The 17,911-nt window shown below is 40.1% G+C and overlaps 1 protein-coding gene across 6 annotated transcripts in view; it reads right to left on the bottom strand.

The window, feature by feature from the left end:
• SEMA3C (semaphorin 3C) overlaps positions 1–17,911 on the bottom strand; it is a 161,154-nt gene that overhangs the window by 40,255 nt on the left and 102,988 nt on the right. For all 6 annotated transcript variants that reach the window (XR_010589812.1, XM_005296965.5, XM_065554556.1 and 3 more), the window contains 4 exons: positions 13,515–13,605; positions 8,266–8,385; positions 6,093–6,235; positions 1,919–2,033 (listed from right to left, as the gene is read on the bottom strand). Coding sequence is in view for 5 of the 6 variants with exons in the window: in XM_005296965.5 (XP_005297022.2) it covers positions 1,919–2,033; positions 6,093–6,235; positions 8,266–8,385; positions 13,515–13,605 (469 nt within the window). In the remaining variant the exon portion in view is untranslated. The remainder of the gene's footprint in view (positions 1–1,918; positions 2,034–6,092; positions 6,236–8,265; positions 8,386–13,514; positions 13,606–17,911) is intronic.

Here is a 17,911-nt window from a genome sequence, read left to right as displayed (position 1 = left end):
ACTCATGAAAGCATTTAATCATGTGTTTAACATTAGGCAAATGTTTAAGTCCCACTGGAATTGAAGTTACAGTGCTTTCAAAGATGTGTAGAATTTAAGGCTAGAAGAATCTACCACTTTCCTTGGGAGTTTTTTCCAGTGGTTAATCACCCTCACTGTTAAAAATTTGCACTTAATTTCTAATTTGAATTTGTCTGGCTTCAGCTTTCAGCTACAAGTTCTTGTTATATCTTTCCCTGATAAGTTAAAGATCTCTTTAGGACTTTGTAGTTGCTCCCCATAAATGTACTGAAACACTATAGTAAAGTCATCTCTCAGTCGCCTTTTTGAAAAACTAAGGATCTCATTAATCCTTTTTGCCACGGCATTATCCTGGGAGCTCTTACTCAGTTGCTAGTCCAACATGATCCCCAAAAGCCTTAATGCTCAAAGCTAAACATAAGTGCTTTGCTGAATGGGGTGGATTGATGAATCAGGGTCTTGAAGCTGTTGGGAGCAGAGTGCTTTTGAAAGGTAACTCTCAAAGTATCCTCTAAATTTTGAATTTGGTCTTGTTTGTGCTTTATTGCAAGGACTGAGACCAGCAATACATACCATACGGTGTTTTATCATAGGATAAAAGTACAGTGATCGAGGATCAGGTTCTGATAACCTTACTCACATGGAACATTAAATTAGGATTTGATCCAACTACCATTACATTCTGAATCAAAACAATTGCACTGAAACATTTGTAACAATCCATAGCCACAGAGATTCTGGATCCCATTTATAATGGTGAAAATCAGGGGCAATACCACTGAGGTCAGTGTAGTTACACAAGTGTGGAAACAGTGTGCACGAGTCAGATTCAGACCTAGAATGTGGTTCATTGGCTAACAACATATATCTTATCTGAAATAGAATTTATGTCCTTAGCTTCTCAAAGCAGAAGACTCTACAGTCTATTCATTGAGTTAAAGAAGGCCAGGGGCAATTGATCAAGTTTGTCATTTTTACCTATTGAGTGGTGCACAGACAAGCCCACTCTCTCCAGTTGAGATAAAGCTTGTCTGAGGTTATCTGTCCAACAAATGGGGTTCAGATCTGTGACCATGCCTATGCCAATCATAGACATCAGATGTCTGCAAACACACAGCATTAGATATGTGATCATGACATTAATAACCCATATTTATGTTGGAGACCCTAATAAGACCTTACACAAACAGAACCTCACACAATTGTTCTGAGGGTTAGTTAGTTAATGTTTGTAAAAAGCTTTGCAGATGTAAAAGCGTGCATAAATTCTAAAAAATTATACTTAGTAGTAGTAGTATTTAGTATCCTCATCATTATCAACAACAACTTCTGCTTCCAAAGAGACTTCTACCAAGTGACCCAAAGGAGCACCTGTCTTGTCATCAAAAGGACATTAGTGGTACATAAAAACTGACACACTGATACTCAGTTTTAAATACTATAAGCAAATCTTAATCGTCAGCATAAACAGTAGGAACAGCAACAATTATATTTTGCATTTACATCTCTCCTTCCATCAGAAGCTCTCCATGTGTTTTGCAAACATTAATTTAACCTCTTACTACTCCAGTGCATAGTCAAGCATTATTATGTCTGCTTCAGAGATGAGGATGATGAGGCAAAGAAATTTATAATGAAATCTTGGCACTATTGAAGTCAATATGATTTTTGGCATAGACTTAAATGGGGCCAAGATTTCACACTTAGTGACTTATCCAAGGTGACATAGGAATTTTGTTGCAGAACTGGGAATCAAATTCAGATGTCCTTAACTCCCAGTATCTGTGGCTTAAGCACAGGTATATCTTTTCTCATTTGAAGTTAAGATTTTCAAATACTCACAGATACAGAGATAACATGATATAGATGATACTTCATAAAGACTACACTGCTATACCTAATTCATCAAAGTATGTCTCCGTTCCATCCTCGTCCATTACTGAGCACACAAGTCTTGCTTTCAAGAATGTTGTCCACTTGTTTACAAGACTACGCTGTCCACCAGTATCATTCTGAAAAGCAAAATGAATTTGACACAAGTATAACAAAGCAAAACTAAAATCTTACTTAATCCCTGCAATCTTTTCTCGGGTTATTATGATCCATCATCTAGCAAATACCTTGTTTATATTAATGACAATAAACAGAGATAGGCATGAAACAAACCCCTCTCCCAAACACCGCCAAATCTGGGAAAACACAGACCCAATTATGAATGTTGAAATTGAGGATTATCTTGAGCAAACAAAGGGAGATTGAAGTTCCACTCTATCAAATGGCCTCATGGGAGTATCATAGAATATCAGGGTTGGAAGGGACCTCAGGAGGTCATCTAGTCCAACCCCCTGCTCAAACCAGGACCAATCCCCAGACAGATTTTTTGCCCCAGATCCCTAAATGCCCCCTCCCCCCAAGGACTGAACTCACAGCCCTGGGTTTAGCAGGCCAATGCTCAAACCACTGAGCTATCCCTCCCCGCATCAGACAACAACAGTGCTAACTTTACAAGCTTGTGATGTTAGACATAAAAACGTAAGAACATAAGAATGGCCATACTGGGTCAGACCAAAGGTCCATCCAGCTCAGTATCCTGTCTACCAACAGTGGCCAATGCCCCAGAGGGAGTGAACCTAACAGGTAATGATGAAGTGATCTCTCTCCTGCCATCCATCTCCACCCTCTGACAAACAGAGGCTAGGGACGCCATTCCTTACCCATCCTGGCTAATAGCCATTAATGGACTTAACCTCCATGAATTTATCTAGTTCTCTTTTAAGCCCTTTTATAGTCCTAGCCTTCACAACCTCCTCAGGCAAGGAGTTCCACAGGTTGACTGTGTGCTGTGTGAAGAAGAACTTCCTTTTATTTGTTTTAAACCTGGTGCCCATTAATTTCCTTTGGTGCCCCCTAGTTCTTATATTATGGGAACAAGTAAATAACTATTCCTTATTCACTTTCTCCACACCACTCATGATTTTATATACCTCTATCATATCCCCCCTTAGTCTCCTCTTTTCCAAGCTGAAAAGTCATAGCCTCCTTAATCTCTCCTCATATGGGACCCGTTCCAAACCCCTAATCATTTTAGTTGCCCTTTTCTGAACTTTTTCTAATGCCAGTATATCTTTTTTGAGATGAGGAGACCACATCTGTACACAGTATTCAAGATGTGGGCCTACCATGGATTTATATAAGACCTCAGGCTTCAGGGTTTAGAACAATCTCTAACTATAGGGGATGACAGGAGAAGAACTCATGTAGAGCAGTGGTTCTCAAAGCTGGTCCGCCGCTTGTTCGGAGAAAGCCTCTGGCGGGCCAGGCCAGTTTGTTTACCTGCCTTGTCCACAGGTTCGGCCAATCGCGGCTCCCACTGGCCGTGGTTCGCCGTTCCAGGTCAATGGGGGCTGCAGGAAGCAGTCCGGGCCGAGGGATGTGCTGGCTGCCACTTCCCACCGCCCCCATTGGCTTGGAGCGGCGAACTGCGGCCAGTGGGAGCCGTGATCAGCTGAACCTGTGGACGCGGCAGGTAAACAAACTGGCCCAGCCCGCCAGGGGCTTTCCCTGAACAAACGGCGAACCGGCTTTGAGAATCACTGATATAGAGGGCAGATGATCTCATATCTGCCTAACGCAAAGTTTTTTGAACCTTCTTCTGAAGCATCTGGCATGGACTCCAGTCAGAAACAAGACACAGGACTAGATGGACTCTGGGTCTTATCCATTATAGTAATTCCTATATTACCTATGTTTGTCCATGAGAATCTTTTCAACAAAGCACCAAATGCCACTCCAATCAGATTCATTCAGATTTCCTCTCTCATCCTCCAGTGGACATAATAGATAGAGCAGATCTTACAACTTTTCTGAGGATGTGCAACAGTTACCTGGAGACTCCTGTTTGTCAGCCAACCAGACAGTAAACAATGTGTTTAATGCTAGCTGTGATTATAAGAAACGTAGGCAAAAGTACCAATAAAGTATGAAAACACATATTTAACCCAACTCTTGCCATGGTGAAAAATGCTAACTAATTATTTAAATCATATTGTAAGTGGCACTATTTAGAACTTAAATAAACATCATAAAACACTAACAAGTAACATTTATACTACCATTAAGAGACTAGTTTTCAACAATTTAAATGCTTTCAATTTTGCACATTTGTGTCTATTACTGGTAAGCAAAATTGGTATTTGCAAGCCTAAAGTGGGTGCACAAGCATGACACTTTTGCATGTCTAGCCTTTGAAAATCAGGCTTTTAATCATTTTTCTATAAAAATCATTTAAAAATGTGGTTGCTGTATAGAGTAAGGATCACAGTGAAATATCTCAGGAAAATTTTAGGTGGAATCCGAAAAAAAATGTTTACAGCAAAGTTCACCGCTTAGTCTCTGTCCCTCTGACCTTTCTGATTGACAGGGCCTCTAAAGATGGACTATTTTAGTTAACAGAACTAAGATTAAAGTGCTGCTTTAATAGAGGCATTAATAAAAATGTGCACATAAGATGAAATAAGTGGTAAAACTTTATGATGCCAGATTCGGACAAAATCTCATTAATGTACTAGTCAGGTAATTGTTATCTGAGGGCAAGTGACCTGGAAGGCTCAATTCATAAAACCTAAATAACCAATTTTGTTCTATTTAAACCACGCCAAAAATGGGAATATGTTTTGTGAAAACTCATCAAAACGATGTTAAATTTTTGACCAGCTCTAGTTTTATTCTGCCTTTCATGTGCATGTGTAAGAGGAGTTTTGCCCAGCTATGAAGGGGGAAAGTGACCTCTTATTTTAAACTGGAATAAAGCCTTTTCGGCCGCCTGTCCATACTTTGTTTGCAGCTGGACCATCAGGCTCAAGAGGCTTGGGCATTAACTTTCGTGCTACCAAAAATGCTATTAGAATAGGTCTCCTTAACTGACCTAAAGTTAGCAGAGCTCATGGCAAGTCAGGCTGACACCAGGAGGCTTGTAGCAATGTTCACTCCTTACTGCGGTTGTTACAGTAGATTACTATCAACATGAAGGATCAGCTCTTGTTCCCTTTGGAATCTATAGGAGTTTGCCATTGACTTCAATATAAGCACAATCAGGTCCAGAGTTTAGAAGCAATCTGGACTTTATTATAACAATAACAACAACAATAACATCCTACTAATGTTTAATGTCTTATTGAAAAATATCCAGAGGCCATTGGGCACCTAACCAAAAATACAAAAAAATAGCAATATTATAAAACTAGGTCATATGTCATACTGAACTGCCAGAACAGGAATGGAGCAAAAACCAAAGCGCACAACCATTCCCCTGCACAGCTACATCACAAACCTCAATGAATACAAAACCCATATTAACCGGGAGTGGGAGAGGGGAGACCTTCAAACTTAATCTCCAGTTTTGTCCCTAGGTAATGGGTAAAGAGTTTATCAGAAAAATAGAGCATTTTACAGTTTTAATTTTACATGCATCCATAACCTCAGAGAAAGAGATAGCTGCTTCAATCACATTGCAAGCAAAATTGACTCTGGTTACAGAAAAAGGGAAATACAGGCAATAACTAAGGCCCTGATTCTGCATGGACATATGCACATGCTTAACTTTGACCCACTGAAATCAATGGGACTATTCATGTGCTTAAATTAAACAAGTGCATAAAGTGTAATTGTTTTAAGAATAAAAACAATGTTTTCAAATGCCTTTACATTGAATTTCTTGTGGGAGATTTGGTACGTCTGTGATTCAGTAAAGCTCACATCTGAATTATGGAAAGAAAAGAAAGCTCAGGAAGTCAATGTTATTAACTACACTGCACCAGACACCAAGGTGCACAGATTCATCAAGCGCTAATATTCCTACTAAAATTACAGATATATTCCAGATATATCTAACCAGGTCAGGGCTTGGCTGTGTACTCAACAGCCTTTCTTCTTAATTATGGAGATGGAAGCAGGAACAGGAAATGTGCTTGTAACTGGAATTAAAGGCTTTTAAATAGTTTTAATGCAATGGATTCATTTTGATTATTCAATCAAGCCAGCAAATCAGCCCCTGAACAAAAAATGATTCTTACTGGGCATATTCTAGCAATCATTGAATGAATCTGTTTGGTGCTGCCACTGTTGTCTGTAAGCCTCTCTTTGAAGAAGAAGTACACTTTGGCATCATTAGGGTCTGTGCCGTCTGGGATGAGATGAGCATCCACAAAAATAGGCTCTGAAAAGAGACAGATACAGAGCAAACAATGTGTCAATATAAGCAACTCTTGACAGCTACTGATCTCTCTGGGTACCTCCACAGAATCCATCTGCTGCTGCTGTCCAATGAGCTAGGGCTTGGCCCTACTCACGTGTAAAGTTAAGCACTAGTGTCAGTGTTTTCAGGACTCAAGTTAATACTAGAGCAGATTTGTCCCGGTTTTCAAAAAAGCAAGTCTGAAGCAGAAACAGCAGTGCTAGTTTACTACAGAGACTGAAAGCCTTGCAGCAGAAGAATCAGTGAGCAAGCTAGCGAAGACTCTTTGAGGAAAAAAATTTGAGAAGAGAAACAATGATCTGAAAAACTGTTAGGGAGAAAATGAACAAATTACTTTTCAAACCTACTCAATCAGAGGGTAAAGGATGTGGTAAGGCTACTGAAAACCAAAGCAAGGGAGACTTTGAGGATGTGAGAATGCTTGAGGAGTGAAGTTCCCTCAAAGGTATTCATATTAGAATATGGTGAACATATTTATTTCAATATGTCTCAATGAGCACAGAGATAGAGGACTGCAGCGAGCTAGTGTCAAATTGTTTGTGTACCATAATATCACTGCAGACTACTTTTAGGTAGTCACAGCTATCAGTGTTGCAGCCTGTGGTACACTTGCTTTCCTTTGGCAATTTTCTTGGCTAAAATCTAATGAATAGCATTGGAGACCTCAAATGACCTATATTCTCCAGTCTGGAGGTCAATTACTTCCTATTATTCATGCCATTTGATTGGTTGATATCCAATACAAACCACTTTTGACTTTTTGGTGACCTCTGATGGAAAGGTCACATTTTCAATTTTGGATATCTTCTGTACTCTTCAACCCATTATCAATGAATATGTCACATTTCATGATGCTAGCTCAGGAGGAACATGGAAATACATTGTGTGTGTCAGTCACCTTTTCCAAGCAACTGCATTATGTACGTTTTCTAGCAATGAAGCATTTTCTGTGCAGTCCATTTTCTAAGATAGTTTGAGGAGAGTAGGCAAGCTTAAGAGAATGAAGACAACTAAAGGCAAATTTTAGAAAACAGATAGAGTTTCCCTCTTTTGACATATTTCATTTATTCTGTTACAAAAAGTGCAAGTTAGTATTATACCACGTGCTATCACATTAATTATGAATAAAAAGAATAGACGTGTTAGGATTTGCCCTGTAAAATTGCATGAGGTAGAAAGACCGGATTGGTTTCCATCAATGTACCTCAGCAGGCTTGGCAGCAATAAATGCAAATCTTCAAATCAGAATGATAAATTTGGCCTATTCCTATTGGGTGAAATCCACCACTTTGCAGAGGGCCAGCACAAAACCTATTGCATATGATTAACTTTAACACAGTGAAATCAATGGGACTATTTATTTGCTTAAAATTAAGCACGGGCATAAAGTGTGGCTGTTTTAAGAATAAAATAAAGCCTAGCGTATAAGACATGGGTGGGATCCTGGCCCCACTGAAGTCAGTGGGAGTTTTCCCACTGATTTCAATGAAGCCAGGATTTAACCCCTTGTACCTCACCATTGCACAGAGGTGACTTTTCCTCATTGTGCCATTTTATGACAATCACATAGTTAATCAGTTATTTAAATATACTACAGTTGAAAATTAAATGTAAATAATTAGAATCAAATTTTCCTATATCAGACGATCTCAAATAATTAGGGGTTAAGAAGAAACTTCCCTGGGAGGCAGATTATCCCACATCTGTCTATAACAGGCCCTTTCCTCCGCAGTAGCTAGTTTTAGCCACTTCAGGCACAGCGTACTGGAGTAGATGAACCAGGGGTCTCCTCCAGTATGGCAATTCCCATGTTGTGTAGAATTCCTATTCATCATACAGAGTGCATTGTCTGTGGTATGTTTTTATTCCTATTTCTTGCCCACATTTTCCCTTAGTAGATTCATTTTAGAATGGGAAATAAAGAACTCTTTGTTGAAAACAACCATTCTCTTAGTCACATATCAAAAGCTTTAATGAAGCAATAGTCTTACCACTCAACCACTTAGAATTGTGTTGGTCAGTTCTCACTGCATTCCGTTTGGTTAAACTGCGAAAAATTGCTGCATCGGTCCCCATGAAATCTATGTACATTCCTGAAAACAGCTCTTCGTCTATAGAAAGGTAGAAAAGGAAAAGGGGGGAAAAACATGAATGTGTCTATCTTGGCTTTTTGGGAAATCCATTTCTAGTGACCTATTTTTGTTTCAGACAATGCCAGTTCTTTATTTGCATAGCAGTCACCACATAGAAATATCAGTCCGGTGGGAGAGGAGTTTCCTCTGAATCATGGAGCAATCATCTAGCCTAAGGAGGAAGCATCAGATGTTGCTAAGAACTTTAGGGAACTGCATGATTAAATATAGCAGCTAACCACATGTGTAGTGAACCTTTCATTTGAAATACAGCTTAGTGACTGAACTTACATTGTTAAACATCAATGCACAGACAGGGTAATAGTATAAAAAGGAATCAAATTCAATTTTTTTTAAAAGTACTTGAAAAAGCTTCTATGTTATGAAAGTAGCCAAAAATACTGGGCCAGTATTTGCAAGTGGAAATTGGCATAGCTCCAATTGAAGTCAACGGAGTTGCTACTGTTTTCAAGGCTGACTTCAGACTCAAGCACGATTCTGTATTGCAGAAACTGGATGAGGAAGCTATGAACCTGGCTCAGTTTAAAGTGAAGCAACAAATACCTGTATTATATACTAGAGTCAGAGTAAATTTCAATGTAGTGTGAAGGAAATTAGACATGCAACTCTAGTTTACTTTAATAGGATTAGGTACCTAAATTCCCTGCGCAGGACTCTGAAAATTCAGCCTATATGTCAGTGTATATATATATATATGTATATTTCCACTGGCTAATGGCAAGGCAACCCCAGAGTTCAACACAGTAGCTAAAATAATTTTTAACTTCCATGCTGGGAGCAGCGTGGAACGAACTCCCAGACAGCTAGGTTCTTCAATGTTTTCACCCAAATGACAGGGCTGCCATGAGTGTGTGTGGTCAAGCTGGCAAGAGCCACAAATATTGAAGCAATTGAGGCTTCTTTTAATTTTTTGTTTGTTCAACAATAAGAAATACCCGTTCACCTTTGAGAGATGAAAACTCTGGTGGGTTTTTTTTTTTTCATTGCTTGCTAGGTCATGAACCAGATCCCTACTGATTAGACAGTAGGTAGTGCAGGCATTGTGTCGCCTACATGTCTTTCCTTTAGCTGAGGTTCAATGTATGAGGGAATCCATTGCGCGGGGGTAACAACAAGGAGAGTAGAGAGGAGTTTACACAATGTGATTTGTTCCACTATTTATATCTCTATGTAGTGCTGTTAGATCAATAGCGACTTATTATGAATCTCTACATCAACGTGATTTCCCCCAGAACCATCTGGTGTCTTATTCCTCTTGTTAAATAGATTGCCTGCAATGGATCATGCCTATGGTTCTCACAGAGCTCTCACGTTCATTCCTGGAAAAAAATAGAAAGGCTGGAATGGGGCTATGGAATTCTTAATCCTATTGCATACCAGCTTTATTAGTTATGTCTTAAGCATTCCTAGAGCCTACTAGTCTAATCAGGTATCAAATGATATCTGTCAGCTCCACTTCCTTTTGGTTTAATGCTTAAATTCCGCACAACAGTTTGTCTTTGCAGGGTAACCAATTCACACTGTTTCTCTTTGTTACTGGGGGAATTGCTGAAGTGATGTAGGTCTGCTCTTGTAAATACCTCGGAGCATTGGTTGCGGAAAGAAAGGGGGTGTGCATGTTAATTATTCCTTGCCTGCCCAAAGATACATTTTTCATAGCTTTGCTTCTAAAGCGTTTTTGTAGAATGGTGAATTTCTCCTACCTTCTAATTTGTTTGTCATGTGGTGTTTTCCTCTATGGGGCCATTCACTTTTCCTGTTGTATTTCAAGCTTGTGTTCTGTGTTGCATAGGTGGAAGGCGATGCCAGAAATGGACACAAAACAGGGACCACACTATAAAACGATTATGTCATTATACTTTACTAGTTCCAGCGGCATTCGTCAGTTGAAGAGGAGGGAGGAAAGAAGGTCTTGTGATTAAGGCACTTAACCAGGAACTCTGGGTTCAATTCCCAGCTCTGTCTTTGATTTCCTAGTTACACAAGCTCTCTACTCCTCCCTTAGTAGTAGTACAGTTCTCCAATTGGTTGAATCTTTTAAAAAAGAAGAAACTTTTTAAAGTGTGAGCACTGTACATTGTGTAATCCAAATAATTCACGGTCTCTGTACACCGTCTCTGAGGGCAAGGAGCTCCTTGCACCGAATGCACACATATGCCACCTGCCCATAGGGCAGGTAATCAGACATGCTGCATTGGGTGCAATAAACTGGATACGGAGAAATATTGCTTTGGCGATTAACTAGATATTGGGCCTGCTCAGTCACATAACTGGGAGATTAAAGCAGATAAAGTAACTTCTACTAAAATGAAGAAAACTCCCATGTGTCCAAAGGAGACAAGCCTTTGTCCTACTGTGTGTACAGTATCGTAGAAAAGAAGACTTTAGTGGGCATTCATAAACCCCAGGATGAAAAAAGAAAGTCTCTATTCTTTGATGGCAGTAACTCATTTAAGAATGTGAAAAGCACAATTGGCGTTTATGAGTGGACTCGGCTATAACTGACTTTGATTAAATTCCTTTACATGCTGCACACAGATCATTGATGAGGTAAGCTGGAAATGCAGCCAATCATTTAAAGAGGTAGAATATCATGCTAGAGAAGTGACACTTTCCCTTCTTCCATGCAGATTGGAATCCCCTTCTGCTCGCATCTCTGCTCCCTACCATGCCAGGCGGCCTTGGAACTTTATATTTTTGAAGGTAAGATGCTGAGATGATTCTGTTCAGTTCCTTGTCTTTGATAGAGTTTTGAGGAGAGGACAAAGGACCTGTCCCTGGAGCCCTACTCTTTCAGTTGAATGCCCGGCACTTCCACTGTGTACCTCTCATTGATTCCAATGGGAGCTGAATGGCTAAGACACCACATGGTAGTACTGTGAAAACTCAGGGCTAAATGTCTTGCTATATTGTGTGCAGTAGCTACGAAACTCAACATACTGTACACAGAGGTCAACAGAATTCTTCTCTTTGTTTAAAAAGAACAGGAGTACTTGTGTCACCTTAGAGACTAACAAATTTATTAGAGCATAAGCTTTCGTGGGCTACAACCCACTTCTTCATATATGCATCCGAAGAAGTGGGTTGTAGCCCACGAAAGCTTATGCTCTAATAAATTTGTTAGTCTCTAAGGTGCCACAAGTACTCCTGTTCTTTTTGAGGATACAGACTAACACGGCTGCTACCCTGAAACCTGTCTCTTTGTTTAACAAATTCCTAAGTAAGTTTGAGAAATCTGTGCAACTCCTGCTCTTTCCCTTGGCTAAAAACATACTATGTTTGGGTTGCTAATTTAGGTTATGTCTATCCTAGGTGTGAATAGCAGTGCACACCAAAGTGCTGTCCTGGAACTCCCCCGTGTGGATTCTGCAGGCACCAACTCAAAGACTCCCAGTTCGCATTTATGTAGTCCGACATTAATACCAACTAGGAACCTATTAGTTCACACCCATAGCGCCACACAGGGGAGTTACAGCATAGCACTTTGGTGTGCGTTGTTATTCGCACCCCTACGATCAAAACTGCGGGGCAGCACAGATGGGCCCTCAGAGATCAGGGATTAGATACAGATTCAAAATCCAAGGCTTTGGTATCAGTAGTCTCTGAACACACTGCAAATCTAAATGGCAAAATGTATGTCTACATTGCACATTCAAGAGCACATGTGGCTCAAGTGGTTGTAGCATTGTCTGTGCAGGCAGCTGCTGCTCCAGCCCGGCTGCTAGCATAGTCCTAAGAATGTACTGCAGACGGTGACTAAGGAGAGGGCAAACAAAACCATCGATTGAGCATGCTTAATGAATTCAGGGCAACGTTTAAATTAATCACCTAAGCCCTGCCATCCAAAGTAAATTCTTTTCATTCCTTGCTGTGAAAGCCAGTGAGGAGTTCATTATGGACTGACTAACTCAGAGTTATGGCTATAGCATATCTTGCTGCAATCTGGGAAATCTGAGGGTCTGATGACCCCTTTCCCTGTGCCTGCTGTAATCTTTTTCACTAATGCAAAGCCAGTGCAACTGAGGATAAAACGCTGCTAAATCAAAGTGATAGGGCCTGATTCTCCTTTTGCATTAAGGCCATACACATTTGCATCCACTTGAAGGCTCTTTATAATGCCACCAGAGTGTAAAATGGTCTTAGTGTAAACCAGAATTAGGCCTGTAGTGTTTTACACCCACTTTGCACTGGCATAGGTGCAAGTCAAAGAAAGGGAAAATCTGGCCCTTAATATGCTGGCTTTTTTTCCAGCCCACAGACCATTGGAGATCAGGCACGTTGAAGTGAGGATATGTTGTTTTCTCCAGGTGGAATTTGTGAGCTGTCCTTTTGTTCTCTTTCAAGGTGAAATTCACCCCTGAAGGGCTACACCAGGCCTAAACCCCACTTAAATCTCAACAAAGAGCTTAGGTGGCACTGAAGTGGAGCACAGGCATTGTGCTTGCCCTGTGTGCCAAGGTTTCACTCTCACTGAACACTCTGCCAGACAACCTACAGTGAGATGTCAAGGGAACCAGCTGTCACACTCTCTGCCATTTCATATGGAAGTGAGTTGCTAAATTTATAGTCAGTGATACAGTGGGGATGAGAGAGGGGTAGGTAAAAACGCCTGCTGCAGAGCAAAGAGCCTGGCAGTAGCTGGTGGCCTCAATAGCAGAGACAACAAATATGAAATGCAGAATAACTCGAAAGACTCCAGCAGGTTTTGCTTCCCTAACTACATGGCAATGAGACACAAGAACTGGCCATGATGAATGAAGTCAAAAAGTGTTTAAACATTAAAAAAAAATGGTCAAGATGTTTAAAAGTTGTAGCTAACCCTGGGAAAATGTGAAAGATGAAAAGGGGACAATCTCTTGCTCTCTATTCCTCCCTCCCTCGTTGCTGCTTCCTTCTGCATTTCCTTCACACATCCATGCTTAGCTCCATGCAGACCTTCAAAAGACGTCTGACAAGCAGTATGAACACAATGGTTTCCTTTTCACGGGCTGTGCCCTGTGCTCCATTTGTTTATGACACCCCATCATTTCACACTCGGCTCAGTAATAATGATTTAAGCCTCCAGGATCTTTGGTTATTTTACTTACTGATCATAACAGATACTGTGTTCACATTAGGGTTGAAAGAGCAGCGCCCCTTCCCCGATTCACACTTGGAGTCGATCATGAAGACTTGCTCCTGTAATATAGACATGCATGTCACTGCTGATGTTTAGAAATCTTAGAAAATGAAAATAAAGTCAGAGGAGCCTTTTTTCCTGTGTTGTTATCGACAATAAGAATAGTCAGCACTGGTGTGGGTTTTTGCTTTACTACTTACAATAACACTGTCTTATGCTGAGTTTTCATTATCTTCTCACTTGTACCCAATTATTTTCACTGTAATTACAAATGCAATACACTCTTATATGTCAGCAATAACATCTGCAGACATTTTTTCTATAGTCCTGAAATTACCTGTGAATTACTTGATGAATTCATGGTGGTATTTATACCAGGGGCCTAGCCTAAAGCACTTGCAATAAACTACTTTAGTAATAATACACAAGAATGCAAGCCTCTCTTTTCAATTGTCAGCTTGTCATATTATAAATCATAAGGGTTAGATTTTTACACCTGTTCAGATGTTGCTGTGCTCAGTGTCGCAATGCCTAACTGATTTAGAAATCTAAATCTCATTTTCAAAAGGGATTTAGGCACTTAAGAATCTAAACTCCATCAACAGACAATGGCATTTAGACTTCTAAGCGACTAAATCTCTTTTGAAAATGAGACTTAGGCTCCTAAATCAGTTAGGCATTGCAACACAGAGTGCAATGACACCTAAGCAGCTTTAAAAATCTGGGCCTGTCTCCTTACTCCTTACTCCAAAATAATTCCTAAAGCACACACATTTTCTTCAGAGCCTTGTCTTTTGGACTACACTCATTGCTCAGACACTATGGTGGTAGGTGCCTTATAGATAACAAAAGCAAGTGTAGGACTAGTTCTCTTGCTCCTGTTAGAAGATTGAGCAATCTTGTTTAGATGGTATAGGTCATGCACAACACTACAATTCAAAAATGGGTGAGGTGTTTAGGTTAAGAAGAAGCAATCTGGACCTTTACTTGTTCCTTGAACAGAAGCAATCTTTGGTTAACTTGCTTTCCCACCCCATCTTGGTGTCCCTCTTAATTTACTGACTCCAGCCAGTACCAGAAAAAGAATTGCAAGGATAAGAAAGGATTTTAAATATCAGGGGGGTAGCCTTGTTAGTCTGTATCCACAAAAACAACAAGGAGTCCGGTGGCACCTTAAAGACTAACAGATTTATCTGGGCATAAGCTTTCATGGGTAAAAACCTCACTTCTTCAGATGCATGGAGTGAAAATTACAGATGCAGGCATTATATGATGACACATGAAGAGAAGGGAGTTACCTCACAAGTGGAGGACCAGTGTTGACAGGGCCAATTCGGATTTTAGGCTATTTCTGTCCCAACCAGAAACAGGTAATTCACAAATACTCATAAGAAAGCCAATCAGAATGAAGTTTTTGTGATGTGGATGCCAATCCAGTAGAAACTGGAATGAGTCATGTGACGCTGGCAGACCAGGTGCCAGCTCGTGCCAAGGCCCCTGGGTCTCAGCTGAACACTGACAAATACATAGCTGGAACCAGTCTGGCTCACCTGTGTGTGAGTACTGTTAAATATGTATTAGAGTTATAAAAATGTATTTAGTGTTCAGACTTTAACACAGGCAGCAATTTACAAGCATTCCATAATCTCACTTATACCATCTGTATCCCATCTTATAAGGTAACATTCAAGTGTTTGCTCTGCAGGGGCGTGAGCAGGAATTTTAATTTGACCGCTTTTGGAGGGGCACATTAGACACACACAAGGAGGCAGTGGCTCCCAACAGGAGCACACTCCGTGTTCCTGCAGCATGGGGAGGGAGGAAGCAGCACAACAGTTGCCCAACAAAAGAAGGCCCATAGACACCAGACAAACCATTGAGGAACATCAGAGGACAAAAGACTTTGTTGATTGCTCCCCCACCTGCTAGGAAGAGACATACAACTGAATTCCTCCCAGTGGCTGAATTTGCAACTCAAAGAGAAGTGGGGAAGGGATAAAAAGACCTAAGAAGGAAAAATGGTATTTTTTTATGCTGCTTAGTCTCTGAGTGGCAAGGATTACTAAGTATATACAAAAGATCCCCAGTGCTTTGCCTGGGTTAGCCCTAAAAGACATAGAAGCTTCTATTGCCCTTAAGACAGGAATTCTTTTGTGTGTGTATGTGTTTACCTGCTTTAACTTTGTAAATAACTCTTTTATTTTTTTCCTAGTTAATAAATCTTTAGATAGTTTATTATAGGATTGGCTACCAGTGTTGTCTTTGGTGTGAGATCTAAGGTGCAATTGACCCGGGGTAAGTGACTGGTCCTTTGGGACTGGGAGTAACCAGAATATTGCTAAAAAGAACAGGAGTACTTGTGGCACCTTAGAGACTAACAAATTTATTAGAGCATAAGCTTTCGTGGACTACAGCCCACTTCTTCGGATGCATACAGAGTGGAATATTGCTGTGATCTTTGGTGTAAGTGACTGTCTATCCCAAAGGTAAGCTTATCTGGGTGGCAAGATAAATCAGAGTATCCAAGGGGACTATCTGTGACTCTATGTTCAAGCTAATATAGTGACTGATGAGTTCACACTTGATAATGTGTTGGCAAAATCTAAGTATAGAACTCACAACCAATATGGGGTTGATACCCTGCTTCTTAACAGTCTGCCCTGAAGTTGGTACTCATGCTGTTGATCCATTGTAAGACAGCTTGACAAGAGCACCAACTCCTTACTTACTCCTTCCCTAATAAGACCAAGCATGATGGCACCTCGATGCCACACAGGCTACTAAACAACCATCTGAGGCTAATAAATTTGGTCTCTACTAACTTGAGACAGAGTTTAAATGTTCACTAAAAGCTGCAAGTTCCCAAATTCCATTACTATCTATCTATCTATCTATCTATCTATCTATCTATCTATCTATCTATCTATCTATCTATCTATCTATCTCATCTAATGCTATGGAATCTTATCTATGTATCCCATCACTATAGTCATTAGACAGATCTTGTAAACAAAGTTTCAAATCTAAGTATAAGTCTGTCTATGTTCTCGGTTTTCTTAATGAATATGTAGTTTGATACTAATGTATATTACTATTTTATGCTTACTGTACACTACTCCAAAATGCCCAACCATTGCACTGGCAATTTGCCAGAAGCCCCAGGAACACATATATTTTTCAAACGTGTTAAGTTATTTTTTCTTAGCCCATCATAAATCCACACAGCCATAACATTTGCTTCTACTTGCACCCACTCTGATTTTAGAATAACACTTGGTTAAGTTCACAGTAATCACATTCTGCAAATGATTAGCCTTTTCCTCACCTGTTCTTGCAGGGAGAGTTTAACACAAGTCTACATTTTATGATAGCAAGAGGGGCATTCAGCTTTGCGAAGAACATTTTCCTTTGGCCAGTGTATCAAGGCACAGGATGAGAAAGGGAAGCAAAGAAGTGTTTTCATAAACTGCGACAGGGAAATACAATTTAACCAGAGATGGCCAAACACTGCCTCCCCAGTGAGGGCTCGCTAGCTGGGAACACGGTGCCCTCTTTTTGCAATCATGTACTAACCAAAACCTGAGACCTGGCTCCTATGAGTGCTAGGCTATGGTGCTGTCATGCTGGGTGGTGTTTTATGGTTTCCAGGGAGCGTTTGCAGCAGAAATAGATGTGCCTGTTTAAAATAGCAATTTTACACCTGCAAAAACAACCATTTGTTTGTGGAAAATAGTGACAAATTTGAAGTGAAATCATGGTTTTTGCAAAAGCAAAGGAAACACAACTTCTCAGTAGTCCCATCAGCACGACATAATTTTTCACTCAGCTCTCCTAATTAGGCATTTGCAAAGGGAAATACTTGAATTTAAATCTGTACTCTTTAAAGTGCTTTGCTATTGTTGGCCTGTACAGTACCAGCAATGAGAGTGCAATGCCTAGTCAAGTGTCTGACAGACTCCAGACGTCTGAGACAGCAGTTTATTTAATCAATAGTTCATAGGCATGCAGCTACAGAGACAAGCTAAGTGAAGCCAACTCTACTCTCCAAGACGTGTATCTGTATTTTTAACTTCAGAATTTTAACATCTTGCATCATCTTGAAGCCTCATGTGTTATTTAAAGTGAAATCACATTTCTGACAACAAAGAAATCATCAGATTCAATATTTCTGTAGTGCTTGGTATAACTGCTACATACGTTTTAAAAGATATCATATTGATTATTCTACAGATGGGATCACTTTCAATTTTAAAATTAAATTTCCTGATAAAATTAAATTAGAATGAATGTCACCAGATGGTACGACTGAGAGTTCCTAACTAGTTGAGAGCAGAAGAGTAGATTTCTACTGTAGAGAGATCCATT

This window comes from Chrysemys picta, chromosome 1, assembly GCF_011386835.1.
Source record: "Chrysemys picta bellii isolate R12L10 chromosome 1, ASM1138683v2, whole genome shotgun sequence".
In the NCBI taxonomy this organism is placed as follows: domain Eukaryota; kingdom Metazoa; phylum Chordata; order Testudines; family Emydidae; genus Chrysemys; species Chrysemys picta.
The sequence above is the reverse complement of the archived record's forward strand: the minus strand, read 5'-3'. Positions and strand labels throughout refer to the sequence as shown.